At 39.2% G+C, this 15,763-nt stretch overlaps 1 protein-coding gene across 1 annotated transcript; it reads left to right on the forward strand.

The window, feature by feature from the left end:
- Positions 1 to 738: 738 nt before the first annotated feature.
- On the forward strand, positions 739 to 13,137 carry LOC139447132 (translationally-controlled tumor protein homolog). Its single transcript, XM_071228307.1, has 6 exons — positions 739 to 844; positions 942 to 1,015; positions 3,785 to 3,972; positions 5,569 to 5,702; positions 9,239 to 9,360; positions 12,774 to 13,137. Exons 1-6 carry the CDS (start codon positions 817 to 819, stop codon positions 12,774 to 12,776), a joined length of 549 nt encoding a protein of 182 aa, XP_071084408.1. The 5' UTR covers positions 739 to 816; the 3' UTR covers positions 12,777 to 13,137.
- Positions 13,138 to 15,763: the final 2,626 nt, after the last annotated feature.

Consider the following 15,763-nt stretch of genomic DNA (forward strand, 5'->3'; position numbering starts at 1 on the left):
CTATGACTGGATTTCATGTATTCAAAATGTTCTAAATAATATTGGTTTAAGTTATGTATGGTTGTCATAGTCTCCTGTTTCATCTTCCTGGCTCAAAGCAACAGCTCACTCTATTTTAACTGATCATGCTAAACAAACCTGGAGCTCTGAGGTGGAAAATTCCAAAAAAGTGTAGTCTATTCTCTCTTGAAACCACAATTTGAATTAGAAAATTATCTGACGTACCTACCCCTAAATAAAGCTATCCATGCCATGCCATGCCACCACTTACCAATTGAAAAAGGAAGATGGAATGGGATACCTATTTGTGAAAGAAAATGTAAACTGTGTTTTGTTGATGATATTGGAGATGAATTTCACTATATTTTTAAATGTCCATATTTTACTAAAGAAAGAATTTTGTATATCCCACCTACATATTCTAAAAGACCTAAAATGATTAAATTTCAAAGACTTTTCACTTGTAAAGAGATATCTGTATTAAAAAACCTTAGTAAATTCTGTAAATATGAAATGCAAATTGTAAAATCTTCCGGCTAACCACATATCCGCTATTATAATGTGTATTTTGCTGTCATTTTGTACCTCATGTGCCGAGGATCTCGGCCTGAGCGTAATAAAGTTCTGTTCTGTCGCTTTCAACAGACTAGCGGACAAGCTAAGCGCAGACAGAACCAGGCGCCAGTTTAGTCAATACTACCATTCGTTTGCGCACACCGGTTGTCGCACCTTGCACCCACTTCCTTTTCAGCCCGTTCGCCATAACTGCGACGTTGTCAGAGCCACTGATCTTGAAATCAGACCCCATCTTCAACGATGATCATCTTCCGCGACACCTTCACAGGTCAGGACTCACACGTACTGTATGTTTTGTTGTGTGTTCATGTTTATTTAAGTTAACTTCAAGCTATATCTGATCTATGAACGTTTTTGTGTTGCAGGTGATGAGTTGTTTACTGACAGCAACAAGATCACGAAAGTCGGAAACAACGAGGTCTTCAAAGTGACGTGTGTGGTATGAAAACATATTTTGAATGTCTTGAAAAAACGCGATTGAATTGTGATTTTCTTGGTCTCCGTACAAGCCATAAAACAAGGTATAAAACATTGACAGGTCCGGAGAGATACACATCCATCACATTGAAATGAAGCCGAACCGACAAAAAAACATATAATAATTTAGTGATTAGATTTCAATCAATCAATAATACTGAAGCTCGTCACCTCTTGTACTTAAAAAAAACAAAATATGATTTTACAATAAATGTTCATATCGTTTAAAATTTGGTTTATCATGGTAGATCTATTATATACAACTGCTTGTTTGTTTAGGCCAAACGCAACACTTGGCATTTTTCCAGCTAGGCCTATACGATGGTGGTCTGAAAATAATCGAGTATGAACCAGAAAATCCAATCAGCGTTAGAAATTGGCACTAGTCCTGTAGTCCCTGCCAAACTGCCCCATAGTTAAGGTATGATAAGGACTAGTAGAAATTTGTCATTTTCCAGGGTCTTGCTATATGTTATCATTATAAGGACTAGTGGACAAAATATGTTAGTTTCTACCCCTGCCAATGATTGATATCATGAGCATCGACCCATACAATTGGGAGACGATGACATGCATCAACCAAGCCAGCGAGCCTGACAACTCGATAGCTCCTTAGACTAGTCGCCTCTTATGACAATCATAGTTGCCTCTTACAAGCGGTTGCTGAAAACCAATTCTAACCTGGATCTTCATGTCCATGAGTTACTTGTATGTGAATAGTTTTGTGATATGACATTGATACACTTCTTATTGTTCCACCGAGTATCGTAGGGCACATTGGATGTCAACCATTGTGCATCATATACCTGTCGGCAAAGATTTTGGTTTGGTTTGTTTAATGCTGCAATGGGCAATATTCCAGCTATATGACGGCAGTCTGTAATTGAGTCTGGAGGACCAGGCAATCCAGTGATTGGAGCTGCGATGGTATCAGACAGTTGAGATGTGACTCTACAGGCCTCAAAGTTACGACTAGAATGGTAGCCAATGCGATCTAAATTTCAGTTTGTCTACTGTCTAAAATTCAGAGGAAGCCAAATGACTACCTTGAAAAATATCTTTTGGCGACTAAATTCTATTGCTACTCATCTGTAGACACAAAAATAAATAGCAGCTGATATTGGAAAACACGTCTGCTAAAAATTGTACTCTCAAATAATTTCTTAAGTCGACCATGAACCAAAATACATGAAAATGAATGTAATTCAAAACTACTTTATTTTAGTTGACAATGCTCATTGCATAAGCAAGGATATACCTATATAATCTAGTAACATAAATTGCATCATTGTTCAAGTAACAAGTAACAAAATTCAAGTACAGTTTCCATTAAGATCCAATTTCAAGACTTGTGCTGTAACTTGTACATATAACAGTTATTTGATAAAGATAATTTCAAATGCTTTTGACTACGTACAATATTGGCTTGACTTCTTGATTTTACCACTGGCTACCTGGACAAAAATACTTGTAGCCATATGGCTACTTGGTAAAAATTGTAACTTTGAGGCCTGCCCGACATCACAGCTGAGGACACCACCTTTATTCATCTATTCAGACTCGGGTGGCTCATTTCCCCTTTTCCTGATACTTTTGAAAATGACCTGTTGGCTTTTGACTGAAAAGTTGATATCGCTACATTATTCACGTACTTATCATAATTGTCTAACCACAGCTTGAGGTAATAACCGACCGTTAACCCCTTCTCTTCATCAGTCGCAGACGTAACGTGTATGCGAGACGGCTCTGCCGTCTCTTGTACGCGAGACGGGTGCGGTCAGCAGTACTCGGTGAAGCGCTTGATACTAATTAATTCAATCACAGTGGCTGTGCTGTCACCCGCTACCTCTGCGAAAGTAATTAAAGCGCTATGTAAAATCATCCACTGCCGAGAGGGACCACAATTCACCCAAGGTCGTGACTGGCGGGTCGCGTGTGCATCGAGGCATCCACCTTCCTATTTTCACATACCCTTTTTTCGAACAGTTAAAACATGTCAACATGTCATTCTGGACTGGACTGTTCATGTTTCAACGAGAGCAAGTTGACACAGTGTGCGCACAGTTTCGCTGGCTTGCAGTCACCGAGCCTGACAATCCAATCACTTCAGTCGCCCCTCGTAACAAGCATAAGTTCCATGGGACCTATTTTAACCCAGAATCCAAAGAGCGTTGTATGATTATCTGATGTGCTTGCAAAGTTCAATCTTAGAATATTGAACCGTTAGTCCTTGTTGCCTTGGAAGTGCTTCGGAAATGCAAAAGATACAAATTTAAAGGACCCGTGAAGATCCTGGGTAGAAAAGGTCTTCAGCAACCCGTGCTTGCCATGTAAGGCAACTATGCTTGTCGTAAGAGGCGATTGGGTGATTGATGCTCATGGCACTGGATCACTTGATTGTCTATTCCAGACTTGATTATTTACAGACCTGGAATATTGCTCAGTGCCGCGTTAAACAGCAAAAAAAAATATAAAGAAATGTGTGTCTCCCTGACTTGTCCAGACCCTTGCAAGTAGTTGACCATTTACATATATTCTCCATTACTGATTGTACTCTCAATAATATTAAATATAAGTATAATTTTAACCATGTTTAATTGCATATTTGTTTCTTAACATTTAGTTTGAAATAACCTTTATTACAACTCTTGTCATTCAACAACTGTTTTTAATTCTGCAGTTATATGCCTATGATTTAACACTGTATAGTACTCTATAATTAATTCTACAGGAAATAGTTTCCAAGGAAAGTGCAAACTTCGACATCGGGGCAAATGCCAGCGCAGAAGAGGCTGCAGAAGACCTTGAGGAGACTGTTGTTAAGGGCGTCGACATTGTCATCAACCAGCACCTGGAAGAATGCACTAACGATTATCCCCTAAAACTATACAATGCATTCTTAAAAACCTACTTCAAAAGGTAGGTGTTTCTCTTCACATTGGGCAGGGTGGGGTAACCCAGTAGTTAAAGCGTCTGGTATGGGTACAGTGTTGGATTCCTATGATAGAAAAATGCATTTATGCAGCAGCAGCAACAGAAGAGCTATAATATTATAAACTGTGTTACGGAATGACATGGCTGTATTGTACTGTAGACTATTCATAATGTTGGGAATTGTGAAGATCCGAGGTAGAATAGGTCTTCAGCAACCCGTACTTGCCGACACTGGCGCCTGGATTGATGGTCCCGACTCCATTATTTACAGACCGCTGTCATATAGTTGCAATTTCGCCTTGTTAAACAACAAACAAACAAATCGTCAGGCATTGATGTCCGGACCAGAAGATTGTTACAAGAGTCTACATTTAATTTGGGAATGTGGGCAGCTGTGTAATACTTTCTTCTGGTAAAAATGGCATTGAAGTGTGCGAACATGGTCTGCTATAGTTTCCAAGTACATAATGATTATGGTGTTTATTACTGATAGTTAGAAATTACCCAGTTCATAACAATTGTGACCCGTGAAGATTCTGGGGTAGAATAGGTCTTCAGCAACCCATGCTTGCTGTTAAAGGCGACTAACCGGATCGGGTGGTCAGACTCGCTGACTTGGTTGATGCACGGTCATCAATCCCACATGCGTGGATCGATGCTCATGATATCAATCACTGGATTGTCTGGTCCAGACTCAATTATTTACAGACCGCCGTCATATAGCTGGAATTTGGCTGAGTGTGGCGTTCCAACAACAAACCAGCCAACCATAACAATTGTCTGTGCACAAGTACAAATCTCGCTTTATGTGCACCAGTGTATTGTTTACCATGTTTACGTCATTCCAATCTTATTGGCACGACCAACAATTGTGGTTTTCTAAGACAGTGGTTGTGATCAGTGCATTTTTCTAAAGGGGTGCTTAAATGTATCATGAAATAATCTGTAATAAAGAAAATAATACTTGCATGTGTGTCGTACTGAATTATAAAAAATCATGTAGGAATTCATAATTCATTCAAGAATTCTGACACTCGCTTTGTAAGACACATGCTTCTATGATGACCCCTATATAAGCTGCCTCATAATATTCAGGGGTAAACACCTTTGGTCATATCCTACTTGTCCACAACTCATTTAAGACCTGTGCTTTATGTAATCTAACTACATTTTGGGGGGGAAAAGCTATATCCTCCAGATTTTCACAGTGGGCCTGGGGGGCACGGGCGGCCCAGTCGTTTAAGGCGCCGTGATTTGCTGTGCAGAGTTGCGTCCCTTGGGCTCACCAGAAACCTATGATTGTGGGTTCGAATCCCGGTTCGCCCCCATTATGTTTCTAGGTTTGTCAGCACCATACCCGTGCTCGTGGCTTTCACCGAAGTGGTAAACGTCTTGAGACCCGCATCACTTCGGGCTTTCCTCCCACATTAGGCTGACCCGCCGTGATATAACTGGAATACTGTTAAAAGCGGCGTTAAACTCAACTCACTCACTCACGGTGGGCCTGTGTAACTCTGAATAGTCTTGGAATATTGCTGGTGCAAGAAAATGTGTAAAGTCTGCTGAGTGCTTTTCTTTCAGAATTATAAATGGCATCATGGAATCTGACTTGAGTGATGAAGACAAAAAGACACAATCCAATTCTTTCAAGGAGGAGGCTGTGAAATTTACCAGCTTGGTGAAGAAGAACTTTGATGAGATCCAGTTCTTTAGATGTAAGATTCCTTCTTATCTCCCCTGAATGAAAGTCCAGTTACATGTCATGTTCTACCTGTCCAGTGTCTCTGTGGACTCGTGGAGATCCGGGGTAGAATGGGTCTTCAGCAACCCATGCTTGTTTAAGAGGCAGGGATCGGGTGGTCAGGTCGCTGACTTGGTTGATGCATGTCATCGTATCCCAATTGCGTGAATCGATGCTCATGATTTCATCCCTGGATTTTTTTAGACCACTGTCATATAGCTGGAATATTGCTGTGTGTGGCGATAAACAACAAACAAAAGCGTTTAAGTTAATCCATGATATCGTAAAGGGTGTTATCACAAGGGGCGACACGTTCGTTTGTAAGTTGACTGCAATATTTGTTTATGAAATGACGTGTTATCATGGCTATTGTTTGATTCAAGATTAATATTATGAAGGATAAGATGTTTTGCTCAGCTGCAATCATTTTGAAGTTAGGTTGAACTCATTGAACGATGGCAATTATCAATGGCCCACATAGTAAGCTGAATGGCCCCATATTTCACCACTCGTTCCTTTCCGATACCTGCAAGAAGACTCGTCCCCCTATCGATGAATGTTATGTGCGAATATATGACATAACAATCAGAATTCTCTTTAGCTATGCCCGTTTGTGCTTAGACGGAACCCAGTTGCAAAAATGGTCACAAGTCTTTATTTCCTTCCAAGTCTCTGACAGTGACAGTATCACGTTTATTTAGATTGTCCAACTAATCATAATCATTATGCATTATACGAGGGTTGCAGTGGATGCCATTGGCACGTTGGCACTGTAACAGTAGGTGCTATCTACTGATAATAAAGAGTTAGCAGAGATCGGAGAGTGTATTGTTTAGATAAATTTCTGGTACCAGGGTACAACCTGGTTCTGTCTGGCGCAACTAAGTTTTCAAGTCAACATGCACCTGGTGCAAGTTAAATCAAGTTCTTAAATCGAGTCCTGCTTGCTGTGACCTTTGAGCATTCGTCCATACTGAAGCTGAAGCTTCTCTTGGCCATTTGTCCGTCATTTTTCCTTCAAAATGTAATCTGGTAATGCAATTTGTGTTGTAAGTAGTGGCGTTGAACATGTTCCGTTTTTTTCGCAATTTGTTGAATTTTAGATATGCCACTAAATTCCCTCCCAAAATGCATTTCCTAAGACTGTAAACAGTACTTCTCAAAAAAACACTTGATCAGGGTGCTGTTGTATCTCGGCACTAAGGTGATTGTAACTCCCTTAGCCTGACAGAGACTTCGACAGATGCTCATCATATCAATCACTGGATTGTCTGGTCCAGACTCGATTATTTACAGACAGCTCTCATATAGCTGGAATATTGCTGAGTGCAACAAACCAACCTTCTGATGACATCATACTTTACTTTGAATTGGGTTGAAAATTTATGAAAAATGTTACTTGACCAAGGGCAAGTATGACCAACATTCTTACTTGCCCTACAGTATTTAAAATGTAGTTGCCCAAAGTCAAGCTAATAAATTCAGTAACAAATGTTACATCTACAGTACTGAGAATCAGAGATACAGTGTACCCTCGCTATTGCGCCCCACGATATAGCGCTAACTCGGTTTGAGCGCATGGTAATGCATGGCTCCCAAAATGTACTTACATATATAATAAACTCAATGAAATATCGTAACATGATCACATGATTACATTCTCGTGAAACTTGACCCAGTTCATTGTGTGGGCTCCACTTGTCCACGGGCCTGCTAGAAAACTTATATTACTCGCCCGACATCTGAACCTTACTTGTCACGGGCGTCGGGCAATGGTATTTTTCAACCCCTGTGAATTATGATCAGACATTATCCTAAAATTTGAAATTGTGCCTTCTGTAACCATGGTTACCATCTCTGATAGCCGTTTTATCAGCATTGATTAAATGGTCGCGCTTTTGATGGGACATCAAGTTGACTAAGTTTATCATTTCAAATAATGTTTGAAATGAATGACTTTGTCAGATATTTTCCAGAAGGTCTCACAATCATATCATAATTTCATGGCGCTGATAACCCGAGTTTGATTCCCCACGTCCTTTTAGGTGTCTCCCTTCTTGATATTACTGCAGGGTTTTTACTGGCTTGAAAAAGCCGTAAATGTTAAGGCCTCTCTTGAAAAGTCCGGAATATAAATCAATCTTGTTTGAAAATGGGTGATGGTCAAACAGCTTTTGGGGGTCCACAACTTGTATATATACCTGATACATGGTATCCTGGATTTAATGAAATAGACTATGGCTATTAACCCAGCTAAAAAAAGCCTTGAAAATGACAGTTTGCAGCCTTGAATATTAGTGTTCCATATCTGTATGAACCTTGTACTGGGACATTGCTAAAGGCAGCGTAAAACCATACACATTCCCTCACTCCATTATTTCAGAGAACCAAATATGATGTTAGTAGCTCTATAAGGGGATATCTAGTTGCTGTTGCACTATTAAAGTAGCCCCATGTAAATGGAATACTTTACAGTTTTGTTGGAATTTGGCTGGCCTTGTCATTTAGATCACATACCTGGTAGTTATGAGAGGCTGTGTGATAGGGTTGTTCTCTTGGGTTATAGCTAAAACGGCACCTTATATTTGTTACATTGGTACTGAAATACAAGAAGATTTCATTAGAAATGAGCCTCTATTCCAATCAACTCGCTGACTCTGATCGGGACTAAACTTATCGTTGAAACATCACATACTTGAAAAGTTTGAATTACTTTTACTCAAATTAACTTGGTCAAACTGAAACTGAGTGGCAGAAATGTCAAGAAATTGGACTTCAGTACAGGTATACTATATATTTAATATTTGTTAGTAAGTAGGGAATAAATAGTAATTTTATAGATTTTTTTATAGATGTTTTATAGATATTTTAGAGATATTTTATAGATATTTTATATATATATATATCTCCCCTTCTGAAGAATGTTTCTGCGGATAACAGACCGTGTCCCCGCCCAAAGAAAACATATCCTACAACATAACATATATGTAGTATATACTACTACATAAATAGTTCTTATCGTTATAAAAATAGATGTGCTGTTTTCAACTGACAATTAGTAGCCGTTTTCCTCAAATGAGGTGCTGTTTTCGCCCGAGAAATTGTTTTTTGCCATTTAGCCTGCACCCGTCCTCTCAGCTTTGCATTAGGGAGTAACACAGGATAAGTATACAAAATATCTAGGATTTAACTAGGATTAGCTAGATGTAGAAATTCCATGGGACGTAGCCATTCAGACTGACAAAAAATTGATTATTCCTTAGAATGCCTGTTACTATGGCTGTAGGAAATCTAACATTATGCAGACAACAGAAAGGGACAAATTAGTTTCAGTATGACCTAGTGTTGACCTGGGACAAATGAGTACTGCATTCTTTCACACCTTTCACCATTAATGGTGAAAATATGCTCCTCCTACTCTACTGGATATCACCTGAGACATTGCAGATATAGTTCTTCATTTCCAAAGAAGTCGAAGGGTGTTTCAATGTAGTTTGATTTGATTTGCAGTCCCCATCGATTATGAAGACCCAAAAGATATTGACGGCTTCGTTATTCCCCTTCATCGCTGCTCGGAAACAGACACCATCACCATGTGGTTCTTTCGACGTGGACTGAAGGAAGAGAAATGTGTAAGTACAAGCTACAACTTGGTAGCAGTATCAACCCTGTCTGTGGGCTCGACAGCACAAGTCCGAAACCAGCGTCTAGTAAAATTCTGTTTGGTCTACTAAGCTCGGCTAATAACAGTGTGTATGTAAAATTAAATAGTAAAATCTGAAAATGTTGCTTACTGATTAGAGCTAAGTTTGGGTTAGTTGACTCAAAAGTTTTTTGTTTTTTGCACAGACTGCACATGTCTCCTTACATATGAAATACACATGGCCTTTCATACCGCGTCATCAACATTCAGGACTAAAAAATGTCAATCCCGAACTTGTCCTGCAGGGGAACTAGATAATATTTTGTTCTCTTCCTGAAATTGTTTCACTTGCCCTGTTAAATTTCATGATGTTTTATGTTCTCTTATTATCATTTACGGCATACAGTACATACTAATTCAGTCCTTGCCATCTATGTTCATCTCCACCCATTCAAACTCACTCAGCCATGCGTCTTGCAATTTGTTTTCTTTTTTTACACTCAGACTGTTTTTGATTTTGTTAATTAAATCATGTTTTTTGTTGTTAACACCATCATCCCCGTTTAAAAACTTCTGTATGTCAGCCATTTCACTCCAAAAATCAATCTCAACTGTTCACTATTGCTTTGACATTTGAGCATGAATATCTCCCTTTTAAAACTAGTTTCGATACCTCCTGCTCAGTGCACTTGTTTATTTCTGTAACAGACGGTTGCCAAGTATGTCGGCTGTTTATGATATGAGCGACATGTATTTCTTTATTCCCTCGATCGTGCAAGAGATGAAAAAGTATCTTAGGTCTAAAATCTTGCATATTTTATTAAAAACGATTAGTGATGAATTAATAAGCATAAATACCCAATGCAGCTTTTTCGGCATGCATACAACAGAGATAATTTCTGAAACCCGATTAGGGGCGGTCGGGTAGCCTAGTGGTTAAAGCGTTCGCTCGTCACGCCGAAGACCCGGGTTCGATTCCCGACATGGGTACAATGTGTGAAGCCCATTTCTGGTGTCCCCAGCTGTGATATTGCTGGAATATTGCTAAAAGCGGCGTAAAACCATACTCACTCACTCACTGAAACCCGATTACGAGCTAATTTACTTTCCGAGTCAAGCCTATCTCTACTACCGATATATACAACTAAAATATTATTTCAATTCTTTTTTTGAAATCTCAAAATGTTTATTCATTTTGGGTAAAACCCTTTAGGCCATTGTATCTCGGTTGCATGCGTGATGCTCATGTAAATCACTGGATTGTCTGGCTCAGACTTCTGTTTTGTATAGACTGCCAATAACAGTGATATTCAAGAAGTAGTAGCAGCGATAGAAACAAATTTTTGTTTATCCTTAGGATACCTTACAGGGGTAGAAACTAACAGCTTCAGTCCACTAGTCCTTATAATAACATATAGCAAAACCCCTAAAAATGGCAAATTTCTAACGCTGCTTTAGCTATTGAGCTGTTTGGCAAGGGCTGTAGTAGGACTAGTGCCAGTTTCTAATGTAGAGTACGAATACCCACCTATGATAGCCATTTTGTGATACAACTTTCACTTTGTGGTTGAGAATGGTTTGGGAGAAAAATTTGTCAAAACATCATTTCTAACTTGTTTCTGTCATAGCTGCAAGTTAATGTTTTACAGACATTTATTGAATATTTTAGGATATCCATTAATGTGTTCAGGAAGTTTATATCTTATTTTAGCAGTCTGTGATTTAAGCCAATAGTCCAAAGCCCGAGTCTAGTGAAATTCTGTTTGGTCTGCCAAGTTTAGCTTATGATGGTACATATAATAACTCTAAATTCTTTTGAAAATGACCCGTGAAGATCCAGGTTAGAAGAGATCTTCAGCAACCCATGCTTGCTGTAAAAGGCGACTATGCTTGTAGTAAGAGGTGACTAACGGTATCGGATGGTCAGACTTGCTGACTTGGTTGATGCATGTCATCGTATCCCAATTGCGTGGATTGGTGCTCATGATGTCAATCACTGGATTGTGTCGTCCAGACTCGATTATTTACAGACTGCCGTCATATAGTTGGAATATTGCTGAGTGCGGCGTCAAACAATAAACAAACCAAATTTTCTGAAAATGATGCTAATTTTGGGTCAGTACTAGTAGTCACAAGTGTTTGGGTGACTGTTTTAGATCTGTTTGTTTGTTGATGAACACTGCATTCAATAATAAGACCCACTTGACTCACACACACTTTAACCATAACATCGGGTAAAATATTTTGCCTACTTCTGTAATTCAACAAGCTAGGGGGACTTTGGGTTAGAATTTGTCCCAAGCTACAAATGCTTGTCATAAGATGACTTACTGTATTCGGCATAATAAGCGCCCGAGGTGACATTTACTAAGATATTGGCTAGTGAACAATCCCAATTAGCACCCCTTCAGATTGATCAATGTACACAAGACTTATTTATTCGCGTATAATACGTACTCGTGAGTTATATGCCCCCTTAATTATGGGCATTTAATTCTGGAAAAATATATCTGTCGTACATAAACATTTCAGGCTGTCAACCACAAAATTTATCTTTCAACTCTGTTTTTTACCAAAATAACATTCTAATTTTGAGAGCGCCCTGGGCGCTTATTATGTCGAATACGGTAATTGATCAGGGTGGAAAGACTTTGTGACTGGTGTCTCATTAACTTGACGTCATGGATTGTTGCTTGCAATATCAATCACTTGTTACTGGGGTCGTGATAATTTTGCTAGCATAATATAGCTGGAATATTGCTGGATGCAGTGTTCAACTATTGAGGTGTAATGTGACTGTTCTGTACAAACCTGCTATATCCACCAAAACTACTAACTACATTTTATTTGACAACACTGATATTTTCAAAGTACTAATACCCACCTATGATAGCCATTTTGTGATACTTCTTTCACTTTGTGGTTGAGAATGGTTGGGGAGAATAATTTGTCAAAACATCATTTCTAACTTGTTTCTGTCATAGCTGCAAGTTGTTGTTTGACGAACATCTTTTTGATATTTTGGGATATATTTTCAGTATTCGTTTGGTCCACAACGTTTGACTGTCAATTATGTCCATTTTCGGGGGAGGTTTAGATGCCATGCAGCGTCATAAATTGGCACTAGTCCTGTTGTCCTTGCCAAAGTGTCCAATAGTTAAGGTATCATAAGGACTAGTAGAAATTTGCCATTTTTAAGTCTTGCTATATGTTCTTATAAGGACTAGTGGACTTTTATATCTAAAAATGTTAGTTTCTACCACTGCCATGATTGTTTAGGTATATTTATTATCTGCTTGATCCAATGGATAAATAAGCGATTTATTATGATTATCAGTTCATACATTAAACCTGACATGCCCTTTATGTATTGAAATATGATTGTCTACTTTTGTCTTCCAGTAACCAAGGACAATATATAAGTAAAGGAGCTCCTCAGATTGGCTGGACTTCACTCAGAAGAGCTGCTGTCAGACATTCGGCATGAGAACAGTTACACCCAACGCAGTTTACTGCTTTTATCTTTCATGTCTTTTAGAAATCGCAGGTGCCAAAGATCAGTTAGTCGATATTTGTACAGATGTAATTTATTGTAAGGGATCTACAACATTTTTATGCTTCAATAACGTGATCAGCCTTGACCATGCTAACATTTAGTATGCCGACAGGCTTTCATTGCAGTCAATATAACTTTTCACATGATGCGATTTCCAAAAGATGTCACAACGGGTAAGCTTTGAGAAGATCAATAAAGCTTTGAATATTATATTGTGTGACTTTTCGTGTAACATTTCTCCTGACCGGGCCCCTAAGGATTTCAAGGACAGAAGCGGATGATTATAATGTGGAGCTGTGATGATTGTGTGATCATTCCCAGATGCAAGGATTATTACTGCACATGCTTTCGACCACTGGAGAAGTTACCCCATGGATTTCATTAGGTGAAGGGTCACTTTTGTGATGCATGCCGTTACAGTACCCACACAAATCACACCCCAAGACATTCAGCTAACTTTCGGCTAGTGTTTTTTGTTGTTGAAAATAAACATTCTCATTCCTCTTCCAGGCTGATTTATGTACAGGGTGATTAGAACATGTTGGCTCTACATAAATCCTCCCTGTTGGCCAGTAGACTGTGATTAAGGACATGTTTATCATTCGGTGTTTCTCCATATGCTTGAAGACCCCTTCAGTGATTGGCAAAAGGCACTGTTCTTCTTGATCTGCTCTTGGTATAAAAATGTCACTCAAACTAACCTTTGTCGGGTTTTTCTTCAAACAGCTGTGATCTCTTAAAGGCGTGTCTATTCTACTGCTAAGGTTGGGGTTTAGGGTAGTTTTGTGGTTAAAGTTGGTACAATCTGTGCAGCAGCGCTTTGGTCTACATCTATTGACTATTTATACAGATTATCATGGTCCTCAAACATTATACCATGGCTATAGACTACTCATTTCATGCTTGCAAGTTTGTTGACTGCAATGAGAACCTTAAGCCAATATTAAGTAATTGTTAGATTTTTCATCTCTGCCCAAATTATTATAGATGGCGATAATCTGGTGTTTTTTTTTCTTTTCTTGATGAAAACAATACATGATTTAAGAATCCCAGCAACATACATGCTTCAGATGTCATTTATTACTAGTCTGCTGTATATATTTGGTGAAAAATATTGTCTTTTTTCTTGATGTGGTTTCACCAGTGGCCCAGTTGCTGCAATTTGATGTGCAGAGTTGTCCCTTGGGCATGCCACAAACCTATAAAGGCGGGTTGAATCCTGGTTCAACCCAGTTATGTTTCTAGGTTTGTCAGCACCATACTCATGAGTTTCAAAGTGGCAAACGTCTGAGACATGTATCACTAGGACTGACACACGTGATATGACTGGAATATTGTTCAAAGTGCAGTTAAATCCAACTGGACTTTCTGCATCTATTGCTCATCAGCATGTTTTATAAATCCCACTGATTGCATTATGAAAACCTTAACATATTGGGAATATTCGTGTCAGCCAAGAAATTAAATGCTTCCTATTTTAATTAAGAAACTGCATAAAAATAATTTATTGTGGCCTTGAACGGGTGGATCTGTTCCCACATTGTCAACAGGATTTTTCACTAGGGATCGGGTTCAAGTTAGTTTGCACTCCTTTGGTTACAATCTCTCAGAGCAGCAATGGATTTTGACTGCCTTACCTGACTCGAGGGGCGGTCGGGTAGCCTAGTGGTTAAAGCGTTCGCTCGTCACGCCGAAGACCCGGGTTCGATTCCCGACATGGGTACAATGTGTGAAGCCCATTTCTGGTGTCCCCCGCCGTGATATTGCTGGAATATTGCTAAAAGCGGCGTGAAACCATACTCACTCACTACCTGACTTGAGTAGACTAAAATTGGGATGTAATTCGTCCAAGGGGGCGTATTGCTAATTAAACCTAAATGACTCGTGCTATTGTTCTTGTAGTTCATTCCTAGCCAGGAATTCACTGGCCATTCCGAACATGCCAGTATTATTTGCAATATTATGGAGAAATAACATGGTTAAAGTCTTGAGAGATCACTTAAATCTGTTGAATCGCATGATTTCTCCATTACGTCGATTGGATATACACCCGTTTTGCGTTTTTCAAAGTGTTATCTTTTGTTGTATACCTGGTGTCTATCCATTAAATATGTTCTCGGTATTTAAGACGACTAAATCGCAGCATTAAAACATTTTGCTATGAGAGGGCATTCTATATTCCCAGTCTAGCTGTGTGCAAAATCCCGTGAAGATCCGGGTTAGAATATGTGTTCAGCAACCGATGATGGCCGTAAAAGGTGACAAATTCTCTTGCCAAAACCAAAATATTTAAGATTCACGTCAATCCCCGTTCCTACGATTCATGTACATTAAACTACATTACGATAGCAGCAATGTTAAAGGCGACTGTGCTTGTATAAGAGGCGACTAACAGGATTGGTTGGTCAGTCTCGCTGACTTGGTTGATGCATGTCATCGTATCCCAGTTGCGTGGATTGATGCTCTGATGTCCGTCACTGGATTGTCTGGTCAAGACTCGATTATTTACAGACCGCCGTCATACAGGTGGAATATTGCGGCTTTCCTCCCACATTAAGGTGACACGCCGTGATATGACTGGAATATTGCTTCATCACATCTGCAAAATATTATGTGGAGGTTAAAAATATTCCTGATATCACTTAAATAAGCACGCCTCGGAATACGGAAAACCGAAATGCCCAACTAGACGGATCCGTACGGGTTTTACCATGTGTAAAACTGTGTCGTCAACCTCGTAAAAAGTGTCAAGAGTTGTCTCCCTTTGACCGGACAAACACAACGGGTGCAATGATGTCCCGAAAGTATAAACCGGTGACTCTGCCATGGACAATAT

The sequence above is a fragment of the Haliotis cracherodii genome, unplaced genomic scaffold, assembly GCF_022045235.1.
Source record: "Haliotis cracherodii isolate W230 unplaced genomic scaffold, xgHalCrac1.p SCAF_7, whole genome shotgun sequence".
Lineage (NCBI taxonomy): Eukaryota > Metazoa > Mollusca > Gastropoda > Lepetellida > Haliotidae > Haliotis > Haliotis cracherodii.

Coding starts and splice junctions, on each gene's coding strand:
- LOC139447132 (XM_071228307.1), top strand. CDS start 817: ATGATCATCTTCCGCGACACCTTCACAG. Junction 1,016..3,784: donor TCTTCAAAGTGACGTGTGTG/GTATGAAAACAT, acceptor TTAATTCTACAG/GAAATAGTTTCCAAGGAAAG. Junction 5,703..9,238: donor TGAGATCCAGTTCTTTAGAT/GTAAGATTCCTT, acceptor TTTGATTTGCAG/TCCCCATCGATTATGAAGAC.